General features: G+C 31.0%; 1 protein-coding gene across 1 annotated transcript in view; it reads left to right on the top strand.

Moving 5' to 3' along the window:
* LOC132747419 (sperm-tail PG-rich repeat-containing protein 2-like) overlaps positions 1-25,543 on the top strand; it is a 113,715-nt gene that overhangs the window by 3,545 nt on the left and 84,627 nt on the right. Inside the window, exons 4-9 of the mRNA XM_060736796.1 lie at positions 270-419; positions 1,917-2,081; positions 5,142-5,381; positions 10,053-10,166; positions 10,531-10,690; positions 16,806-17,059. Coding sequence (XP_060592779.1) covers positions 270-419; positions 1,917-2,081; positions 5,142-5,381; positions 10,053-10,166; positions 10,531-10,690; positions 16,806-17,059 — 1,083 coding nt within the window. The remainder of the gene's footprint in view (positions 1-269; positions 420-1,916; positions 2,082-5,141; positions 5,382-10,052; positions 10,167-10,530; positions 10,691-16,805; positions 17,060-25,543) is intronic.

Genomic DNA, 25,543 nt, shown 5'->3' with positions numbered 1-25,543 from the left:
AGTAAAATAACTTGTTCAGTGTGATGTTTTGTCTTTTTATAATTAATTTTTGGAATTTCTCTTATGTAATGCATGTACATTGTATGTGGGCCTCCAAAATGCCTTTAATTTTGATTTACAAATGATATTGCAATGTAATGTAGAAATGATTTGACATACTGATTTTTAAGGCTTTAAGGGAAATAACATTATTCATACTTGCTTTTTTTGTAATAATAATTGTTTCCCTTCCTCCTCTGGAGTAACTTATACAATAAATGTATTTGTAGGGAGGAAAAACTCTTGCCAATAAGTCTAAAAGGTTTACAGAACAACCTATTGAAAACCCTGGACCTGGAGCATATAATGTTGAACGTTATACAGAGTTCCGGCAGAGCAGATCTGCTCCACAGATGCAGGACAAAAATAAATCTATGGGGGTAAGTTTAGTGATAAAATTAAATTTATGAAATAAAAACACATAAGATCAAACATGTTATGTCAAATGGTAACAATAAGCTTTCCATCTCACTTCAAAACTACATATACATGTAATGTAAGACATCAAATTTTCAGTTCCTATCTTTTTGTATAGATGTATTTGTCATGCGTAACAGATAGAACGTGATGTTAGTATAAATCTGTAGCATGGCAAATATATAGCATTCTTATTTCTATTTCAAATGCATCAAACATTAAGTAGCAAAGTCTTTTTTGTTCAAGATAATGCAATATCTAATGTGAAGTAAATATTTACTTACCGTATCTGTTACTATTAGATTAAAAAAAATGTGATTTTATGTACCGATAAACCGCCTCTGTGGTTGAGGGGTTAGAGTAGATGACTTCTAATCCAGTTACCTCTCTGGCGTGGGTTCAATCCCGGGGAGATGCTTTGGTAGTTTAGCACAGAGGAAGGTAGTCTAGTACTAGTGTAACTCTCCAGGAGTGATGGTTAGGAAACTACCCGCCTATATGACTGAAATACTGTTGGGCTAGGAAACAAACAAACAATGTACCGATAATGAATATAAGCTACTCTCAGTTTTTCACTGTTATGTTTCCACTTGGTGTGGGGGATAAAGATATGCCACTATCTGTCACACTGTCAATCCCTAGACTGACTAAACAGTGGACTATGGGGGTATCTTATTTTACTACAAAGTCACTATTTCTCTCAATAGTTCAAATGATTTTTCAAATTGCTTTAATAATTAAAGTTAAAATTTATTTGTTTTTTATTGAATTGATGAAATTAAAAAAAAAACAACAAAAGTTCTTGTTATCTGCTATCAACTAAGGATGGGTAATACTTGCAGTAACTGTTTATGCATATATAAAACCAGCCTCCTGACACAGTGCTAGCAGAAGTTTCATTTTAACCACAGATTTTAAAATCAAATTGAGCATGAAAGTTGTAGCATCTTTGTAACATCTGGTTCTGTTATAGTTATATACAGCTGATCTATGCATGGACTGATGGTTTATCAAATAAAATATATATATGAGAAATGGCAATTATTGTACAATATAACCAGTTTTCATTTTTGCTGATTCTGAAATAGGAGAGTATATTTATGAAACAGCAGTATTTCAGTTAACATGAAATCATCTGTACATTACAATGATTACATAATAAGAAAAGAAAATACTTGTAGACTATAACCTGCATTTGTAATTAGGGGTTCCATTATGTTTAATTAAAAGAGGGAAGTTAGATCATTTCAGAAAGAAGGAGAGTATGTAAGTACCAGTCATAGAGAAGCTATTGATATTTGGACCATAATTGCAGACTGTATGTTAATGTAAATCATGCCTATTATGCTAATGACATGACTTCCAAAGATGTCAATAAGATAGTCATGTTACTCTCATTCATGTTATAACAGAAAAACGAAACATTTATTTTCCTAATTTGTAATTATTATGTAATCCAGCTTGTCACCAGCCAGCTGAAATTTCATCGTAAACCTGACGCCCCATCAATCCCCACCCCAGGGCAAGCATATGGGTACGAGGAGTGTGAAGATGGTACATTGAAGAAACAAGACCCACCAGACAGAGATATCTCCCTCGGTCCTGCTTTCTATGGTGTTACACATGTAAGTATAACAAAAAACGTTTAAACAAAGGTGTGACATTTGGTATTGAGTATACTTGAATAGAAATTTACACAAATATACTCAAACTTGGACTGTATACAGTTTATAAAACTGTTGTTCCCTTTGTTTTCCTTGCTGTTTTTATGTTTCAACAACTGAATAATAATAATCATATGATCTTGCATTTTTCTCCAAATAAAGTATAGATGTGGCATTTGCCTTGAATTTCATTAGCATCCATGAATTTTTATTAATATTTTATTATTTTTATTGAGCCTGTAAGCTTGAGAATCTAAGATATATTCTTCTTCAATTTTGTTTCATACAAAATATTTATGATTAATTCCACCTAAATGTATTTTGTATTGAAGTAAATTGTCCTCTTCAATTATACTTATTGCATTTTTAAAGACCACTATGCTGAAATATTAATTCAAACTATTTATATTTTAAGCACTAGCAGCCTAGTTCCAACAATTATGTTCAAGCCCTCAAACTGTATATTCGACCCAGAGTCTATACTGATTAATAAAAATCCTATTATTTAAAACTGGGCATTCAAAATTCAAATTAAGGCGAGTGACTGTTATACAAACTTAGCATTTCCAAAGCTGACCTTTTACCTGAACTTTTATGTGATCAAACTGGTTGAAACAGATGTTAATAAAACGTTTACTATTTAATTTGTTTTCTTTGAAATCTTTGATTTTTCTAATGATTTATCCGTCTAAAGGTTGATAAATGAAATGTCTTACATTGATCTCATTCCATTGGTCCCATTTTATTGCAAATGTTTTCATTTCATCACAAAGACTTCATTACCATACGATCAAATACAAAATTTTCTTTTAATGTCCGTCAGTGATTAATATGGTGGATTATTACGAGGGATTATGTTAATACGGGAGCTGATGAAGCGGTTATTTTTTAAACGTTTTTTTTGTTCCCCTTTTTATATTATTCTCAAGGGGATGAACTAAATTGAGTAACTTGAAAATTCTCATAAAATCTGCATCATGTTTTAGTACCCATATCTTTCCACGAAATTTAATTAGAAAATTAGTAAATTAATTGAAAGCACTTATTCTGTTAACAAGATTGCGTTGAAATGTTTTCCACGGGAATGCGACATTAATTACAATGACTGCGCCAGTATTGAAAGAAAGAAAAAATTATTTCTTTGAAAATGGATCTTAGTTAAGTCTTTATATATATGCAGAACATTTTGCAGGAGCCATGGCAGACATAAATGATATTTTTGAAAATCCCAGAAAAAATATATAAATTATATGGATTTTAAGAGACAGACTACATTATTTTGAGACATGACTTTAAAATGTTTCTGCCTGTAATGTCTTGTATATATACACAAACACATGAATTATTGCTGAAATATCTAATTTTGTTGACAAATGTCTAAAATTTTATGAATAATTTTCTTAGAAAATGGCTGTCAGACAAACATTGTGTGTATATAAAAGGGTTTTAAGAATTAGATCGTAGGAAATCAGTGCATAAATAATGCCATTGTGATGTCAGATAACAAGATGTATAAGCAGGCTATTTCAAGTGCATTGAAAAGAAAATGAAAATTCTATTCACATTTTGTCTGATCAGAGAATTTTACATATCTTATTCCAGTAGCCTATTTGTCAAAGACTCAAAGATATAAAGAATGAAATTTGTCACTTTTATAAAAGCCGGGATCTTCTTTCTTTTTATTTCTTCTTTCATCATGCATCAAAAGTTTTGCAAACATTATAAAGGAACAGAAAACTGCTTTAGACATAACATAAAACTCATTATTTTTGATATGTCTCAATGTGGGAAATGAATATGAATAAAGTCGCAGAACGATTTGAAAAAAAAAGGCCAAGATTACTTTTAGTGTAAATAGGAAACAATTTGCATATCTACACTTAATAAACACACAGTATACATGTACTTACCTTTTATTTTAAGCAGACAAGAAACAGTTCTTGTTTTGTAAGGTTCATTGTCATAAAACAGAGATCTTGTTTTATGACTTTATTGTTTTATATATGTGATATATGTCTTCTGTCAATATGATAACAGTTATTATACCACATGTCTATGTATACATTTAAAACACATCTTTACAGTACAGAAATAGGTGACAGAAACTATCAAATTTGCATAACCCATTTATTAAAGACCTTGGCTGTATTTAATTCAGGAAGAAAGAATTGGTGGGCCTGTTCATTCTTTCTTACCGTATAGACTTGATATACACTCATTTTGTGTTTAATTTGATCAAGAAAATGTTCATTGTATAGTAGAGTGGAATTCCGTAGAATTATGTTAGTTCTTGTAGCTAGGTGTTTTGCAGATTCCTATTCTGGGTTTTTTTAACAAATCTTATTATCTCACCTGACTAGATCATGTATTTTATAGCCTTTTCTTGGTGATAAAGAAAGTCCCTGCATATTTTAGTCCAATTGATAGTTGTTCTTCATTAGAACTCCCTGTATTCATGTCTTGTAATAATGCATGGAATCTTTATCTAATGAATATAGGGGAATATAATATAGAGGGTAAAGGTGAGAAATCATTCATAACCCAGATTTTTTTATAAAGATTTTTTTGTGTTCATCTTGAAGCTACTTATGTTGAAATGTAGATACATTGTTCTGTTTTCATTTACTGTTTCGTAAGCATATTATATTAACAGCAACAAACTTGAAGTAATGATTCCGTGTCGTTTTCTTTTTGGAAGTGACTTTATACACCTGTGCATTTGGTTTAAATTATGACCTTCAATTTATCACCAGTAACATTATGTCTAGAAAGAAAACAATAAATAAACTTGAAATTATTCAAAATCAGCAAGTTTTTGGGAAAAAATTCTATTATAGTGTATTTTCTGATTAAGCAACTCCAAAAATTGTAGGAAAGTGACAATGAATAAGAAAAATCAGAGTTTGAGATTTATGTATTTAGTTTTCACTGACATAATTGATCAAAATGGCCCTTAGCAACTTAGGTATATGAAATGAAATTTGACAACAGTTCTGGCAACAATATTTCTTTCTATTTCAGGATTCAAAACCCAATGAAACTAAGACATCCAAAACATACAAAGGTGTCCATTTTGGTAAACTGACATCTAAAAGATCAGATTTTGTTGGTAAGCCAGGACCCGGGCCTGGTGAGTACGAGCCATATGTAGAGATACCACTTAGAGCTGAGAACATGAATGCTGTGCGGGAAGAATCCCGTAGATATGAAGCTAACATCCCAAGATATCATGATGCTATTGAAAAAGATGTAGAGAAAAAAGTAAGTTTAGATCAGTTATTTAGTTTATACCAATTTATTTTAGTTTGATTGTGTTGGAAGCTATAAGCTTATTGAAACACTCTCGCATCCATACCTGGAACCAACCAGTACTAAACAATGAGTGTAAAGTTTCTTGCTCAGTGAAAGAATGGCTGACCCTTGCCAGGTTTTAACCCACATGGCCAGCAGTCATTAGATTACTAGTCCGAAGTGTTTACCACTCGGCCATGTCGCCACCATCTGTGGATGACGATCAGTTATTTGATAAGTTTTAATTCTTAATATACTGAATTTCTTAAATGGACTTTACTGGCTTTCATTTTTTGAACTGTCCATTGTAAGTTTGGGGATGTCAAGGTGAAAATTTAAAGCTAGTCAGTCAACAGTATCGTGTCAGGTTGAGACTGCACAAACATGCAGACTGGTCTGGCTCCATACTGGTGGCAAATGTTGATCATTTTCAGCTTCAGCAGGTAAAGGTTATGGCACCCTGCAATGTTGTAGCATTTTACACTGTTTCAATGTGTTGTAATGATTGAGAATAGCAATGAATTAGGTATATTTGCTGCTGAAATCTTTACTTTTTCATCCATGGCATGACATAGGAAGTTACAAGATTTGTTGAATTTTCACCAAAATAATGATTGATGTAACATCTTAAATTGATTTTTCCCTTGTGAAATATGCATATTCTTTATGATGTAAAATTTAAGTGATATATTTTGTATTGCAGAATGAAATTAAAGCATGTACATATCTAAATAAATGTATCATTGTAGTTGAAACTTGTTTAGTTCATTTTATGTGATTAAAGTTTCTGCATATAGTCTAGCTCTCTATTTTCATGAATTATTTATATATTCTTTACTTTAGTATAGAGAAAAGAACCTTTTGTTACCAGTAAAAACAAAATGCAGATTCCTTTTGATAAATGCACAATGCAAGCTAATGTGTTAATGTCGTATGAAGGAAACATAAGAATGCTTTCTGGGAGGGAATTACCCTTGTATAGATACTTTCCTCAAATATCTTGTACTGTCTGAATTAAAATATTTGCAAATGTTATAAACATAAAGCAATATTGAGAGGACATGCTTCTGTTGAATTTGAATGATTTCTCAGACAGTTTTTCCCAGTCATTTTCATCTAATGCATTTTACATGTTTAAAATTATTTTATCATTTCTGATACTGTTATAAAATTTTGATCATAAAATCACGAGGTTGAAAACCCCACTTTTCTCTTTTTTATATAGAATTCTGTTTAAACCATGCATTTTCAAAATAATTTTATGATATTTTAAGTATTTTCTTTCTCAAGTGTTACTCTTCAAGATAAATTTCATCACAGCAGGTTGTTAAACAATAAAAAAATATCTGCAGTACAAGAAAAAATATCAAAATTGAACTATAAGGAAGAAATGTCATATCAAAGTCATTTTATCATATTTGTACATTGAATCAAAGGGACCAATAAAAACAAGGTTATTAATATATGAACAAACAAAGATTAGTTACAATGATTGTTTGTATAAAATGTAATCTGTTTCTACCTGGATTTCCGACATGCATGTCAAACATGACCAGGTGCGTGCCCTTGTTTATATTAGCTGTTCAAGTGGGGCACTTGCTGTTGAAACTGAACAGAACATGCCTGTGAAATGTGGAATGTAATCACTGGGGTTCTTTTTTTTCCTAAATAGCTAACATAGAAAAAAAATTAGTCTGGCTTTATGGTTAAACAAGCTATTTATAAAAAAGATTTCTGTTTATTTTAGATGTTTAGAAAATTAGAAAAATGTCATCGATTACTTACAAGATACTGACTTAATTTACAAAATAAATTACAATTTTGTTGCTGCTTTTTGTTAAATGTCAAATATTTATTGTAAAGCTTGCCACAAGTTTCAGACTAAATCAGTGATAGATGGAATTCTTTAATACCAACATGCTCTGTTTGTGCAATGGCTGTTCTTATTAGACTTTGTAACAGTCCATTCCAAACTTTAAAAAAGTCCTTCGTCTACCAATATCAACATACAAAATTTGCACAACCAACAGTAAAGAGCCTGGTCAGACTGGTAGGATGTGTTGGCTGGCCTAGCTCTATAATGGTGACAAAGGCAAATAACTTTCACTTCCAATAACTTACGGCTTAAAAACCTAATTAGACATTTTATTAAAACCTTTTAATTTGTATTTTTATATAATAAAAACAGTACTAGTAATAAAATACATTTTCTTTAACAAAACATGAATACAAAAATAAGTTGACAAACAAATAAAATAGAGTGTCACACATGCTTGTAGTGTTTGTAGAGAATTGATTTACCACAGAAATTGGCATGCAGAACATCTGCAGAGTGTGTAATAAAATTATGATATCATATCAGAGACAAGTGCCCCTACTTACTCATATCAGTCCAGGAAATGGCATCTAATGCATACAAACATACAATAATGTAGATGTTGTAATGCTGTTAATCAAACATGTTTATTTTGGAAGATTACTTTAAATCAGCTGTTATTTATGAGAAATGTGATTTGTTTACCAACTTTTTTCTGATGCTCAAGGAAGTAGATACTGATATGATGTCATTTTCTGCAACTGTCACCAGATGTTACTGGTATTTAAAAGTACAAGATGTGAGTTTTGAATCCCAGATTTAAGTTCAGAAGTCATAATAAGTCAGTCAATCACATGGCAGAATTCTTGGCTCATCCATGTATTAAATTTTGTTCCTTCATAACCATGTGGCAGCATGATGGCAGATTCCTTGAGTTCATCAAAAGCATGAATCCTAACCTGGATAACTTTAATTGCTTTAAATTTTTCTTCTCAGTATAAATGTTCTATCTATCAATTTATAATGTTTTTTTTATAAACTTAGAGAAAGATATATTCAGAATAATGAATTCCACAATGATACTTAAGAAATATAAATGTAGAAGGTGGATCATTTTAATGGTTTATTACATACTTTACAAATATATTAATGTATTTTTCTGTTCTGTATATTTCTAAGATTTTACAGATATTTTATCTAAACTAGTCTCCGAGTGATTTCACGCAGAGTTTGAATGTTCTATTTGCAGCATTGTTTTATCGTAAGCTATCTTTAAGACATAAATATACTGATTTATGTCCTGATAAATTGTTATATATGCAATAAACATAAAAACAGTTAACTCAATAAAAAAAAAAGCCCACAACAGTATGCCATATGAAATTGAAACCTTTTAACTATTTAACAAGTGGAACAATATTTCATGAAGCAATCAACGAATTATGTAAACATTGTCAAACTTCTAACGATCCTTCAACGTAACTTCCAAACATTCGTAATCTGTTTGTAATGCAGTAAGCTCTTTATTTCCTTAATTCGAAACAAATAACGTCTTTTCTCTAGTGTGCTCTTAAGTTTAATGGCTACGTTTAGAATCGAAACAAATGCTTTAGTTTGTTCTTCGTTTAATCACTTGAACTTTTTTTCTCAATATATTATAATCGTTGTTGATATTACGTAATGTCTTAATCGCGATCAATCATCATTGGGCTAATTGTTTTAGTGGTTTAAATCATGCTGTTTATGTGGTCTCGAGATGTTTTTCTTTTCCAATAGATTTGTTTATATCCTGGTAGTTTTAAATCGGTTTGTAAGAACTGTAAAGTGGTGCTTACACCACATGTGTACCAGAAAGTCATGTCAGAGTGGTTCAAACTGGGTGTTCAGCGCGAGACATCGCGAGACATACATCTCCCCCTGGAAAAAAAAAACATGCACATTTATAACTAGGAATTAAACATTTTTTTCCTCATTTATTATAAGATGTTGACTCAGCTGTTAAGAGTGGCCATTGTATTTAAATTCTTTCTGTGTTTTCTTTAAAAATATTCACTTGATGATTATAATAGTATTCCACACGTAAACAAAATGACTAAATTCCTTTTTTTAGTGTTTTCATTATATTCCCTTGTGTAAGGAATTCAGACAGTCCTGAATATAAAAAGAAAGAAAAAAATGACATGGGACAGATTAATTACTAGTTTTATTAAAGAGATCTTTAACAGGAACCGTGTTTGTCATTGAGAAAACTATAAAAATTATGCAAATGTTTGTATTTAATAACAATATTGGGCGACTGTTTGTCAATTCTTCACCTCTGCTATTAACATAATGTTTTTCTTTTGTATTTTTCTTTGAAGATCTGAAGACCAATCTTATAATTATGTAGATGTGGATTTTATTTTACCTCAAAAGATTGATTTAACATCTATTTAATTTTTCAGTTTTTGTTATTGAGTCCATTTATTGCACAATGACAGTACTTATACTTGGTATAGACTGCATATATATTGTATAAATATGTGTGTAGCAATTGATTTGTCTGAGATGGAATAAAATTGCTTTGCCTATTTTCAAGAAATTTTGTGAAAACTTGAGGAAGAATTTATTTTGTTAGAGGTTTAGAAATGTTTTAAACTGTTGTATGTAGTGAATTGCATTGTATTTGTTATTTAGAAATTCAGACCATGACATTGTGTTTGTTTATCTAGACAATACAAGTATAACATTTCTGAATAGGCATTAAATTATGCTGATCAATGAGACAAAATGGTTACTGGTTAACTGATACCTGTTATATTAATTTAGTTTATCTTGTTATTCAGGGTATACCAGGACCGGGTAAATATGATATCAAGGGAAACTTTGACCCTGAACCTCCAAAGGTCAACACAGAAGGTATAGAAGTTGAGCACCCACCATTCATGTCACAAGCAAAGGTAAAGTGGTTATAGTTACTTTATACTTTGATAATGAAAGTGTTCGAACTTACTTTTCCTGAATTAAAGCTGTCCAGGTCAATGATACAGATTCAGTCGGACAAGAAGTTACATTAAACTAACAGTAGCCTAACAATGCTGTACTGCAGATTAAACTTCTGGTATATGGAAAAAGCATTATTTAGTACTCCAGTTGAAAAGTACTACCAGCATGCAATTAAAAAAATGTTAATTATTTTCTGTTTTTAAACATACTAAGACAAATTTAGATTGCAGAACTGAATTGAGTTTTCTAAATAGACACTGGATGCCGTGGGAAACTGAAATTGGCATTTTCTATTTATATATTTTTTTGTTGTTGTAGAGATTTACTCCACTAAAGACACTGCAGCCTTCCCCAGGTAGCTACAATGATCCACGGAATGCCTTTGACAGTCTTAAAAGGGTAACTGGGATGAAGAGAAGCCCCTTTGGACAGACATCTGTGAGGTTTACACCAAACAGGGGTACCAAACATGTACCTGGTAAGAGTCCTCTAGGTTTTGAAACCTCTTATAATTTTAAGATATATCGAAGAGTAAAGATATATTTTATTAACATGTTAATATATGCAATTATCTTACAGAATAAATTTTATCACAAGAGGTGGCAATGATAGTAATTTGTCAGCACTATAGTTCTATATCTTGATAAGTGGTGGCCATATGGTTTCGGTGCTTGTCAGTCCACCCATGGATTGTGGGTTTGCAACATACTTGGGTTTCATCATCATGTGACTCCAGTTCTGGTTAGTTCAAGGAAGCAGGCTTTGTGAGGGATTAATATAAGTTGCAAAAACTTGTTTCATAATCAAGTTTAGATAATTATGTTAAAACTAAACATCTGGGTAGCGTAATTTGATATTTGAGTTTTAAGTATTTTATTGGTGAGATCCTTTTAACTGAACAATGAACGCCTCTGTATAAAAAGCAAGAAAGTATATCACATGATATTAACAGTGCACTTTTAAAAAACAAATGATGAATATGATTAGCATATTTTTATACAACTAATTAACCCTTTTATTAAGACCACATGGAGTTTTTCTCTTTTTTTCTTAAGTGAAATGTAAACACATGAACACTCGAGTGATTTGCTTAATTTTAAGAAAGCATATGCCCCTTCATCATGGTTGACTAGGAGATTATAGTACAGTAGAGTGCACAATTCAAAGTCTTTATTAACACACCATCAAAATGACTGCTTAAATTTGAAGCCCTTCTCCCTCCTCACCATTTTGGTGTGATAAAAAACGTCGGCCCAATGGAAATGAGACCACCATTAAGGGAAACGATTACCATAAATACACATTAGATGAATTGTTGGCGGTAGCTTTTGTTATGATAGTATCGTAAATCAAAGTAAATTAGACAGCAAATTCACATACCAGCCTCATTAATGTGATTTGAAATTATGATAACATTTTCAAAATGATAACATTTGACCATAGTTTCTGGTTATAAATAAACATTATTTACATGAGAAGTACATGTAAGTTATTTATTCATGTTGTTATTATAGCGTTTTGTAAATGATCATTGACTGAGAAAACCAAGATAGGTTGAGATATTTCTCAAATAGTTTACTGTTGACTTTATGATGCTTAACTAAAATGGATGTAAAATTTTAACATTTTCACACATGATTTTTATCATAATTGCTGAAAGTTGAGATTTTTTTTCAGCATCTCCAGTTTGAGTCATTTGAGTCAGAAAGGTTGGAAAGGCATGACTAATTGACCCCTTCATCTCAATCTTTGCATTCAGGCTTTCCTTAATTGAATTTTTACCTGTCCATTGTTATTTCATGGAATTTTAATATAAAAAAAAGTAAAATTTTAACAACTACATCATATATAGTAGTATTGGGCGTGGTCAGACAGCCCAGATAATTTTATACACATTGGCTTGACTCATCAGCCAAATCTTTATCACATTGGTATTCATATTAAAGTTTAGAATTTTAAGCCTATTGCATTCTAATCAAAAATTATGTCTTCCATATGTATATTTTCCCATAACAACATGAGTAAAATAAATCTTTACAATCAAAAAATTTGAAAATAGAATTTGCCTTTCACCACAATGATAAAGTTTTTTGTTTAATTTTAAACATGTGTTGGAGCCTTATCATTTTAATTATTTTATAAAGAGCTACATAATCTGTCTCTCCTGAAATACTTCTTTAATGTGCATTTCAACAGAATTTGATAGCCAAGAAAACAAGTGAATTGATTAACTTTGCCAGACCAAAGTAACAGTTTTTGATGAATGCCAAAACAAAAGTAACTGCCTTTATTCAAAAAAATGAAAAGATTAAGAAAAGAAATTCTTCTGTTTGTTTGTTTTGAATAAATGCCAAGAAACGTTTCGAAACAATTACATAGCATGCTATAATTCTCTTAAGTGAAACCAAATATTCAGAAAATGGGAATCATCTCTCAGAATTAACAACAGAATTGAATACATAAAATGCAGCTACTAAAGTTATTCATCATATCTGAAAACAAAATAGTAAAAAAACATTTTTTAAACATAATTTACTGAACTTTTTATATTATTGTTTCTAGGTTTTGCAAGTTTTATTGACAGTGTAAAATGTACCATGTTTACGCAAGTTAAATCTCGTAAAGATAATCATTAAATTACAGCTTGTTTTTTAAGGTTGATTATTGAATTATATTGTTTGATTTTATTAACCTGTCAATTCCATACTGATTATACGGTCAATGCACAGAATATATTAATATTCGATAAATGTTCGGTAAATTCCGTGAGTGGTACCCAGTAAAATGTGATTAAACTTATCTAGTTTCGATGAATAAGTTACACTGACCGTTATAGCGCAATAGGGTACGTGTACGTGTTTTATCTGAATGTTCAACGTGTTGTAAGATCGAGACAGAGTATGTCCAGTTTTTTTTCTTATTCATAACTATTTTCAACATTTTTGAAGTTATGGTTGTTCCGTTTTTAATATGTTTTGCACTTTTTTGTAAATACTATATTTTTGTATATACCATTGTTATATTATAACTGTTTGTTATAATAGAATTAATTCTGAAAATTCAGTCGGATTAAAATCAATAAATGTAATTTCAGTACCGTAAAATACAATACAAAATGTGACAATTAAGTGTTTCTTAGGTGTTTCATATCCATGTAGAAAATTTTGCAGGCGCTTGACCATTTAATACAAAATTTCTTAAAAATAAAGAAAGAATAAGTATAAAAAGGGGATCGAACCTCGGACCTCTCATGTATTAGGTAATCACTTAGCCGACTGCGCTATTGCGGATGTCACGAGAACCTTTATTAAGCTAGTGGGAGTTATCCAAACGTTATTTATATATGCTCCATATTAATTCTCGTAAAATAAACGGACACAACCGAAGTGGGATCGAATATTTAAATGAGTGCTATAATGTATTCATAATTGACAGGTCAATAAAATCAGACTATATATGTTTTTTTTAGATTTTTCATCAAGTCTGCAGAAATTGAATCTGAGACAAATTTGTAAATCTCTGTAAAGAAAAACAGAGTTGTTACCTAATGTATATTTTAAATACATAATTTGTAGTTTTTTCTCCACCGAATTTCATAGGCAATTTTATTAAAAGAACAGATTATGTATATGAATTTTAAATAAGAAACACTCCTTCCATATTTTTTCGTGAAGTGTTATTTGAAACATGAACGGAAATCTTGCAATAAAGTTTAATTGCTGGGATAAACACGTTCATCTTTAGATAATATTAAAAGGATTAGAGAGTAAATGAGTTTGATAATGTTATTAGCATGCATGGGGACATTTTACCCATAAAAGTAGCGCAATAAAAGGACAGGACAAAAGGAGTGATAGCAAATTTATTCCATATCATCATCTTAGCTAAGTTACAGCACTGATATACTGCCGTTAAAATCTTCCTCGCCCCATGTGCCCGAGGTCGTAAAACGCCTGATGACAATGGCAGGGGATTAGGCTAAATGTGTTCTTTTAAAACGTTACAGCATTTACCAAATGTTAATTTCCTTACTGTGATGAATAGGCTTAACCTTGAAACTTGAAGGGGAAAAAAACATTCCATCTGTGATCTAACCTCTCTGTTAGAACAAATTAGGAATGTAAACAACCCTTTATATCATTTAGATTCATATTTTGAGCTTCATTTTGATTTAGTGTTTCTTAAGAATAGTGACTAGTGTATATAAATTTCTATAGAAATATGCTTCTTTAGTAAGTAACTTATTCTAATCTTTCAAAGATTTAGAACTAATTACAGTTACATAATCATGTAAGAGTTTCCTGCCTCTGTGACAGTTGGTCAGCTTGACCAAGTATCATGTTTTACTTGTGACCTGTTGAAATATATATATATTTAATATTATATATGCTCTTTTAACATATCAATGGAGTGAAGGACTGGTTCTCAGCAGAACAAAGTAAATGTGCCTTTGAACAATTTGTAAAACAATCAGACTACCATTATTTGTTTAGGACATCTGCTCTTAAGGTACCAGCATTTCTCTTCTTTCCTGGAAATAAATCACAAATTTCTTGTCAATTTTATTTTCCATAACTCAAAATCACACTAACATCTGTAGTCTGGCCCCTCACTTTGAATTGAAATTTATTTGTTTGCTCAGCTGAGGCCTTGTCCAAGCAGCTTTTCTCCCTTACAATGTGTCAAAGTCAACTATAGATTATGTTTCAAATCAGCTTAATTTTATGTCCTCACCTCCCCAGGGAAGAGCTTGTTTCCTTTGGGTTCTTTAGAAATCGTTGAGGTGAATAAAAGTTTTAGTAGAGAGTATGATTTAAATCTTATCTCTTGTGAAAAGCAGTTTATCAAATGTGCATGGTTGACAATCTGATTTTCTGCCAGTCTGACCATGAAAGTGGACAATAAGTGGCTACTGTTATCCATAGAACAAAAACTTCATCAATTAATTTGCAGAATTGTTCATGTCAATTTGAAAAAAAGATTGCGATCCCTGAAATGAACAGATAGAATGGTAATTATGTTGCTACTTGTGAATCTTCAAGGTTTTTTTTAAATAATTGTCGTTTCTGAAGAACAATTTTAGGAGAAGATATGGGAGTTTTTTGTGTCAAAAGGCGAAGAAGGAAAAACATGGTAGCTTCAGTTATGTGATACAAATACAGAAATGTTTAATAATTAATCATTCTCCTTTTATAAAAAAAAATATTGCAAAAACATCAGACCCTAAGAATTTATTGGATTTTAATCATAAAGAAATATTTAGTTTTTAGACAGAAATTTAAATTTTTTATGTCTCGAACTTCAGTATTTCTCATAAACAAAATGCTTTTAAAATGCCAATACAAGTTTGCATCAACTATTTAATTATAAAATTTTACTTAACAACTTTTAAATTAAGGAAAGAATTATTATTGTAGTAACTATTGACAAATCTTGATTGGTATTATCTTAACTCCTTGGACACAACTTGCAATAATTGCATTCCATTTTTTACAGCATATGCACAATTATTGTTTATTCTGGCTACAGTGAAGACCTACTGCTGCTTTTGGTGACTTTTACGTTTACTTTTTTGTTTAATTACTAAAAGCAATAGTACACTTTCTGAAATCCAAAACAGGATAAGGTGATGATTCAGAGTCTGTTATGATAGGGATAAAACATTTTCTTATAGAAGATCAAGTCATTTATATAGTTAGTTATATTGCTTGAATCGTTTATATTGTCTTCCAATGTTTACACACATTACTCCTTCAATAAAAATTTGTTAATCAGATTTTATCTTAAATGTACCTAAAGTTCTTTCATCAAAAACAAATTATTTACCATAAAATGTAAACAGCAGCAAACAAACAGTGGCAGTTTCTTGAAAATCGTAAGATAATAAATGGTATGGGTATGGTAATAGCGCTATAGAAAAGGGGAACTGAGGGTTTTTTTTGGTCATAATGAAGTTCTCTGCCTAGATCATAAAAATAATAGAAATCAGTATCGTTCCTTTAATTACACTGTCAGTTGACGGTTTATGACCATTATTAGCATGTCTTTTACATGTAATTATTTTGTCTGATTTGGCATTCCATAGGAATTTGTCATACTGTACTGGACCTCTTGCCCTGTAACTGTCTGTTGATCCTCCTCTTCTTTCTCTTTAGATGCAACAATGTCACTTTAATTGTTCATAAAACATCCGGGCTTTATTGGAAAATGGAACTAAAAAAAAAAGTTATTCTTCACTTGAATCTTCTTCATTTGACTGGCCCCTGTTTTTAAGCACTTATCAAAGGAAACATTGAACAAAATATCTGTCTGCCCATTGAATATCTTATGTAAAACACTTTTTTTTTGTATCAAAAGGTGAATTGTTTCATATGAAGTTGTACAAAATACCTTGATGTGAAAAAAATGTTACCATTTCTTTGATTTCTTTGATTGTAAATATTTAACTGTTTACTTCATTGTATAAATTTCCTGCATATTTTGTAAGACTGGTACTTCAGCTGTTATCAAAGTTATACTTATTGTTGTATCATTTTCTCCATTTGATTATTTTCATTGAATGACTCTGCATTTCCTTGTCTGTTGCTGTGTAGGTCCTGGTTCATACAACATCACAGGCATGGGTTCAGAAAGCATGCGTAAAGCTTACATAGAAAGTACAAGACGAGGTGTGTTTGGTACCACTTCTGTCAGGGTTAACAACATCACCCAGAAAGAAGCTCCGGAATTGCCGGGCCCAAATCATTACCAAGTGAAGGAGAAACCATTCCAGTCTCGCTACCATCATCTTTCATCCACGTTCGCTTCAGTTACGTCGAGATTAAAGGACGATTTTGCCCCAGCTAAGGTAAGAAATATGACTGTAAAGTGAGTGACTGTGAATTACATATGCAAACCATGTCCAGCTGTCAATAAAATAATGTAGATTTAGAAATTTGTGAAAAAAGAAAAAAATAATGATAAAAACTGAGAAAAAGAGGAAAATGTGCAGGTTTCCAATGTATGACCTATGGATTACTGTTCCTTTACTCAATCAACTGAGTTGACATTTTCTTTCTAATTGATGGAAATGTTCTAAAATAATGATTTTAATGTATTTTCTTGAAATGTTTTCTTTACAAAAATGATCATTGTATCATACGAGTCAGTTGAAAATACGTTGAAAAAAAAATAGGGCATCTAGTAAATTAAGTTATATTGTTATACCAAACTGGCACAATAATTCAATGATTATACAAAAAATCAATGTAAAAAGAACATCATAATTTTGTTAACAACAGGCCTTTTCATCTACTTAAACATTCTTTTCAGAGAAAAACTGTGAAATTTCTTAGCTATTCAGCTTAATAAAGATTTATTTTGAACAAAATTTTAGCTTGTAGACAAGCGATATAACTGATGAGATTAGCTTGTAAAATGTTGTACCATTTATCATTGGGACAACGGCATCTTTTCATAAGTGGCGAAAAGTGCTTATCGAGACAGCCGGAAAAAAGAACAAATGCTTCTTTCTTACTTCTTCAAAGGATTTTCTGAGAAACCAATTTTGATTATTTTTTTATTCAGAGAAGATAAATTTGAAATTTTTTCATATCTGTTACTGCGATGGTAGATTTGACAAGAAGAAAAAAAGAAATGCGCGCAATTTCCTTTTCTCATATCGCCAGCAATAATGGCAGATTGACATCAAATGTGCAGACATTTCCCATACAAAGATTGTGCCTCTCTCTTACCATGCTTTTCAACATTGAACTTCATCATATGCTACCCAAAGGAAATTATTGAATAAATTTAATCAAAATTGAATTGTACAAAGAAATTTGTCTTTCCCGATTATGCCAAAGTTGTTTCACCATTGACACTGTTTCCGATGCTGCTTCCATTTCAGCTGTCAAAAAATTGATGTGTTTAATTATCCGTACATTTGCAATTTCTTTCATGTTTTCTTTGGTATTGTCATAAATGGCCTTTCGTGTTTTGTCTTATTCTTGCAGCACAATTCCTATGATTGAGCAAAAGGAAATGTTAGGGTTATTTAGGTTTTTGTTTTCCTTAAATAGGAAATGCCTTAAGATATTCAAATTCTTTTTAAATTTGATACTTTCTAAAGATTATTCCTAGAAAGTTGACGGGTTTATTACTACCGTCATAAGTTTATCCGCAGCGTCTGACACGATCAGTTTCCACTCTAAGACATTGTCATGCTAAAAGACATGCTGTCTTTTCGTTCTCAAATTTATTCTGTTTAAAACAACAAAGTTTCAGTTGAAATTAATATAAATCTCAAAATTTTGACACCTAATTCTTTGCCAGACATTTTATTTTTGATTTTTTACACTTTGTATTGTCATGCAAAATGGTTTCTTGAATTTGCGTTCAAAAGGGGAAACTTTTTTTTAGATTGTTGGGTTTAATAATCCGCAGCCTTAGACGAAAGATAACCTGTAAAAATAAACTGAACTTTTTCATTAAATTGCTGTTTTGATTACAAATATTCAAAACTAGAATAAATAAGTAATATACACACAATGTATAAACACGTATTGTGAATAATATTCATTTGTAAAGTAAAAAAAATTTGAAGAATTCTGACTCTACAGTTAAAGGTTAATTGATTATTTTATTTTGTTAAATATCAGTATGATGTATTAGCAAAATTGGTAAAAGTTATGGCCCTTAAAGGACAAATTTTACCCATTCTTTATTATACTGTTTTTAATGTTACACCATGGTTATTTGCATTAAAACCAATGAAAATTAAAGATGGTAAATTGTCATGAGGGGGCCCTAAAACACAAATGTTTCTCGTGGAATTTTACATTCCGGGAAGTCCTTGCGCAATATGCCGCCTTTTAAATATTGTTAATTTTTAAAATTTTGGGAGATTTCATTACATTATTTCATCAATAGCATTGTCACTGTTTCATCAGGGTGTCACTAAACCATCTCTTTATCGAATCAAAATCGAAATATAAAAAATCTACCGGGACTGAAATATGACAGCGGCTTGGGGCTTCATCCCTCATTCTAGCAACTCTGGTCTTCTGGGACGTTGCAACTTTGCTGATTTTTTCATTGTTAGTGCAATCTGCCCATGCAGCCTGTCTTTCAAAATCTGTAATGTAATATCACACAATGTGTTTGAGATAACAGTTTCTATCTGTATAATTATGGGTCTTTGACAAAAGAGAATTTAAACTGATTGCCAGCACATAGATTAATGTAATCCTGAAAAATACCATGCAACTTATAGAAATTTTACTGATAATTAATTTATTTTAAATTGATGATTTTATTAATTATAAACAATGAGTAATTTATTCCATTATAAAACATATAAAAGATGTCATTAATTCGGATTGCATACACACTTTCGGTATTATTTTCAAAGGCAAAACTTCATGGTCTGGAGTAAATCTTTTTTAGCCAGAAAACATTAAGAAACAATGCAAGCCATTTATATTATTATTTGACATTTAGCCAATATATGTCACAACATCTGTGACATTTCAAATGCAATACAATCTAGTGCAGTGCATCTCGATTGCATAATGCATTTTGCCAACAGTTTAAGGTGTTTCCCTCCATTAGTTAGCTCTTGTAGGGATTTTGCAAGCATTTTTTTAATGGTCAAATCATAGCATCTAATCTATAATGGGTATTTCTGCAATGAAATGTCTTCAGTAGCACAAGACACACATGTACATGTATTATTGCTTGTCCTTGGCCACCAATATACATGTAGAACGAGGCAAGTCTGCACAATTCCATGCCTTCAGATTATACTCTAACCACTATACTATACCTCTGGTTGCTTGATTTTAGAAATTTGAAAGTAAAAAACCTTTAAACTTACAATGGACTGTTCACTATTCAAAGCAAAATAAATCCAAAGCACAAATTCAGTAGGACATGGGTTTTGCATGGCTATTATTGTAACAAGGCAGTATTTTAAGACAAAACATACAAACCAGTTGTAGAAAAATGTTAAAAAAGGTGTCCAAAATTTCTGTAGAGATGTAAATGTACTCTCTTATACAGGATAAAAACTTGACATGTAATTTCCTAATTGGTTGCATAATCGTCCTTCAAATGCATTTCTTGTGAGCATGCTAGGAAAATGTAATTTACTGATTGACTCTCCCCTACATGACTGGAAAGATAATAGTTTGTAATTGGAACAACTATGAAATAAATATGAGTTGGAATCTAGAATTGGTGAAAAAAAACTCTTAACAGTTTGCTCAGATCTGGTTTAGGATGATACATTTGTACAAAACATGGCACAGTTTACAACAATTTCCAGGAGCAATTACTGTCATTGAATAAAATCAAGACACATTGAGTTTTTCTTCCCTCTCTCCTGTTAAAATCACTAAGCAAGTTAATTCTTCAAGTAGCATGATGTTGAGCTTTTAATTCAAACATTGTTTTGTGTGGTTACTTTTTTACTGAATTATTTTGGTGAGACTGTGGCTTTGGAATATCAGCATTGTACATGAATCTTTTAAGACAACTAAAAACGTTTCCGTCCAAGTAAATCTAAAATAGTTTGATAATTTCTGATAAGTTTAGTATAATTATGTTATAGTAATGAATTAAGTTATTCATTATTTGTATCATAATTACTTTTTGATATTATTATGAATTAGTAAATCAGGGGGGACAAAATCAATTGTCTGTTTTTCCGGCCCTATAATTCAGTATTTGCGGGTGTTTTTGTTTTATTAATGTTGCTCATGTTAGGAATAAGAGAGAGAGCAATAAGAACATAATGTTTCACTTTTGCAAGTTTTAAAATCTTTAGACTATAACTTCAGGTTTAATATAGAAATTAGATTATTTTATTTTATTCTTATCTAATTCTTTATAACTTTGAAACAATGATTGAAAATATTTAAATGCATTCAGTGTTTTAAATTAAAATAATTCAAACCAGGAAAGTAATTTAATATTAAAATAAGAAACTTTACATGTAGGTAGAATAAGCACATTACTTTTAGCAATGCACCATTACAGTTAGCAGTTATATGTAGTTTGACCATAAAATACACATAAAAGAGAATCAGGTACTGTATTTCAGGATTTGACGGAATTTATCGAAATCCATTTTTAATTCTACCTAGACATGCTCCGCATCATCGTAATTTCTTCGCCTATAAGTAACAGCTGCTCCTGTATTAATGTCTCTATTCATAAATCTTTTGCACTGCACGCTGCTTTTTCTAATATTTGGTAAAGTGACATTAAAAAATTGCAGAATATTTTTTGCTCGATTTTTCCACTGATAAACTCTTGAGTTTTTCATTCCGCACAAAGTTGCGCCATTAAACGGTTTATTCAGTGACATTTATAGCAGTAAAATTTTTGCCCTCGAATCACCTCTGCCTTCCTCTGCTTAAAGGCAAATAGCTTTTAAGATGTAGCGTAAGAATTTCCTTCATGAATTTATTCTAACAAACCACATTTTATACATGTACATATAATTGCAATAAAACATACATTCAAAGTAAATATTTCATTCATTCGTGAGTTTCTTAAGGTCATTTCTGATTAACAGAGTTTACATTCCATTTGGTCCTTTATAGCCATTTTGAGAAGCAAACATTCTTTCTTGATTAATGCATATAATTTATGTTTTTATCAGAATTTACTTAAATATGTTAATTACCAGTATGCAGTTTATCCATAAATTAAGTTCGATTTTTTAACATGAATTTTTGGCAATAAAAGTTAAGTCTCGGTAGAAATTTCAAGTGTTGATATTCATGGAAAATGTCCCCCTCATCCAAACATTGTGTGAAGGATGAGGGGCATTATTGAAGTAAAGCCGGAGGCTGAGCATGTATTCACAATAGCATGTCAGTCTGACGCTACTCGCTAAACGCCGATTCAAAGAACCGTAAAAAGTAGTCCGTGTCGCTATATAAACCATGTAAACCCCAACAGAATCATAATTTAAAGAATAAAAATTTTGCCGTAACATAAAAACTCATGGGAGGGTAAACATAGAGAACAGATTAACTGTCAATAAAAAATAGGGTGGGTCGATACATGCTTAGCCTCTGGCTTTACTTCAGTAATGCGCCTCCTCCTTCACATAATGTTTGGATGAGGGGGACATTATTTCCCGTAAAGCCTTCAGCTTTCACATGTATTCACAATAGCATCTTTAAAGATACGGCAATAATTTTTATAGACTAGTAAGTATAATTCTACAAACTCTTAACATTCAAAAATAATAACAGATAAACACCATAAATTTATTTTATTTACCCACTTATACATAAAGTATTCTTTTGACTGCAAAAAGCACATGTATCTTAATTATTAATATTATCTTCAACTCAACTTTATCAGTATAAAGAGAAAAGAACTGTCATTTCATTACACTGACAAACTATCTCTAAATAAAAAACATGTCAGAGAACTTCCTTTAAAAAGGAATCTCATGCTAAACTTTAAATGTTACTTGTAAATACAGCATTTGCAAAAGAAGAATTCCCCTTATTCACAGACTGTCTATGATAAAACTTATAAAAATTGTTATCAGACTTCCAACCTGCTGTAGTCAAAATGTTTTTAATAGAACAATTCCTTTTAAACGCAGCAGACACTGCAGCTGATCTAAATGAATGTGCCTTAAAATATGACACATCAATTCCAGATAATTGTAATACTGTTTTCAACCATCTGGCAATTGTACTAGTTGAAACCGCATTAAAAGTTACATAAGACACAAGTAACTGTTTTGACTTTCTTAACTTTTAGTTTTCTCAATATAAAACTTTAAAGTATGGAAAACACATAAACTTTCTCTCTGAAAGTGTTCTAACTTAACACAAAAAACTATTCTCTTTCCGAGTTGAGATGTTTTCAATAAATTTCCAAAATAAAAAACAATGTAATTAGAATTAAGTTTCATAAATTCTAAATTCAATGAAACTAAGGTTTGAGCCCTTGGAGCACATGCCAGAGCTATCAGTGCAGTTACCTTCAAAGTCAATTTTTTCAAACACACAAAGATTCAAGAGGGAACCAAGAAGCTAAAAAGCTTCAACACAGTCCCTACATCCCATGTAAACTTGTATTTAGGCAATACTGGTTTTATGTTAAATATTCCTTTCATAAAACGACTAATTAAAGATGGAGATTTACACCACTCATTTCCAAGAATAGTTAGTGTCTGTAACAACATTGATTTGTGTGTACTCACCACAGAATAAGACTTCTTGTTGTTGTGTAAAAAATACAAATATGATATTACCTCAGACTCAGTCGTTTTAACGGAAAAATTTTGACATTTTTTGTTTACACCCAAAGGCACCATTTATTCCAAGCCAACGGTACTGTTCCCCCTAGTTCCAGTTCTCCAGGATTGTAAGAGACTCCACACAACTTTGTTAGCGTGGAAATCCTTGGCTTTGAAGGATCTGCCTGATAACTGAACTGGCGACCCCGTCAAAATCAAGCAGCTTCTTTTGAGTCAATAGAAGGAAACGTAAAACATTCCATTGGAAAGGCATCGCAAAATTGTCCCTTGTTGACGGGGCTAATTCTAATGGGACAGAAATTAATTAAATCCATGATTAGTGGAAAAACCAAGATTGTGTTTCCATAAAGGAATTATCAAAAATTGGCCTATTTACATCGTCTTACTATTTTTTTTGTTAATAACCTTTCCAATTAATGAAAAAGGGGTGGAAACAATATAATGGGTTATAAGATGACCAAAAAAAGAAATGCATCAGTTTTATATGCTCCAGGTTCAGGGAACCAGGAAACAAATTTTGGTAATTGATGATTCAGGCGAGATGCAAACATATCAATATCAGGAAGAAACAATTCTAAACAGATACGCTGAAAAATATCTTTTTTCAACATCCATTCTTTAGAGTCTGAAAAATGTCTTGAATAAAAATCTGCCTGAATGTTTTCAGAACCTTTAATATAAGAAGCTGACAAAAAGATATTTCTACTTAAGCACCAATCCCAGATTTTGAATGCTAAATTATCTAAATCAGAAGAAACCATTCCGCCCATATCATTTATATAGGCTACTGCTGTTATATTATCTGAACAAACTTTAATATGACAATTACAAACTTTGTCATAGAGAGATTGAATACCATAAAAAATGGCCAGCAATTCTAAAAAATTTATGCCTTTCATAAATTCATGTCTTGACCAACGCCCATTTGCGTGAAACCTAGAAACTAAATCATAACAACCCCACCCAAGCTTACTTGCGTCTGATCGACAAAAGTAAATTCAACTTTTTTCTGGTCTAATTCTCTTACCATTCTTCTCATGAAATTATTAATCCACCAATGCAATTCAATTATACTGTCTTGATTAACTTGATTTTATTGTCAAAAATTGTTATCATGTCCTAAACCTAAAACTTTACAATCTTTCTAATTGCCTATAATGAAGTGGGGCTTCTAAAATGGCATAAAAAGCATTTATGATTGACCCTATAAAGGATGCTAATTCCCTAACAATAACTGTCTCTTTTTCCAGTAATGCTTTTGCTTTCAAAATAATTTTATCAATCTTTTCATCTGTTAAATAAACCGTAAAAGTAACCGAATCTATCAAGAAGCCAAAGAAAACAATTCTTTGGGTTGGTACTAAAACAGATTTTTTCTCATTCACCTTATAACCCAAAGATTGTAAAGTATCACAAATAATACTGGCATTTTTACTACAAACCTCTTTTTCTTTATTCATGTTCAAAGAATCATCGATATAAAAGGAACACCTGATACCTTGTGATCGAAACCATGCATAAATAGGCTTCAACAATTTTGTAAAAATTCTAGGAGCTGCACTATACCCAAATGGTAGAACAATAAAGGAATATAATCTGTTTTTCCATATAAATTTTAAATATTTATGAAATGAATGATGAATTGACACAGAAAAATACGCATCCTGTAAATCTACTGAACAGAAATAATCATTTTCTTGAATAAGATCTAACATTATTTTAAAATGTTTCTGCTTAAAGTGCTCATAATGCACAAAATTATTTAATGCCTTGAGATTAATAATAGGTCTAAACTTGCCATTTGGCTTTTTTACAACAAAAATATTTGATACAAATTGATCATTCTCCCATTTAGATGGCACAATTGCTCCTTTTTTCAATAATTCTTCAACTTCTAAATCAATAATTTTAGTTTCATTATCATTAAAAGGAATTTCTTTGGGTACACAACACTGAAGAGGTGAACTATCAAACTCTAAATGATAGCCCTCAACACTTTGTAAAACCCAAGGATCATCTGTAAATATTTTCCAAGTATTTAAACAATTTTTTAAATTA

Source organism: Ruditapes philippinarum, unplaced genomic scaffold (assembly GCF_026571515.1).
Source record: "Ruditapes philippinarum isolate M1 unplaced genomic scaffold, ASM2657151v2 ctg514_1_1_1_1, whole genome shotgun sequence".
Taxonomy (NCBI): Eukaryota; Metazoa; Mollusca; class Bivalvia; order Venerida; family Veneridae; genus Ruditapes; species Ruditapes philippinarum.
This window is presented reverse-complemented; position numbering and strand designations above follow the sequence as displayed.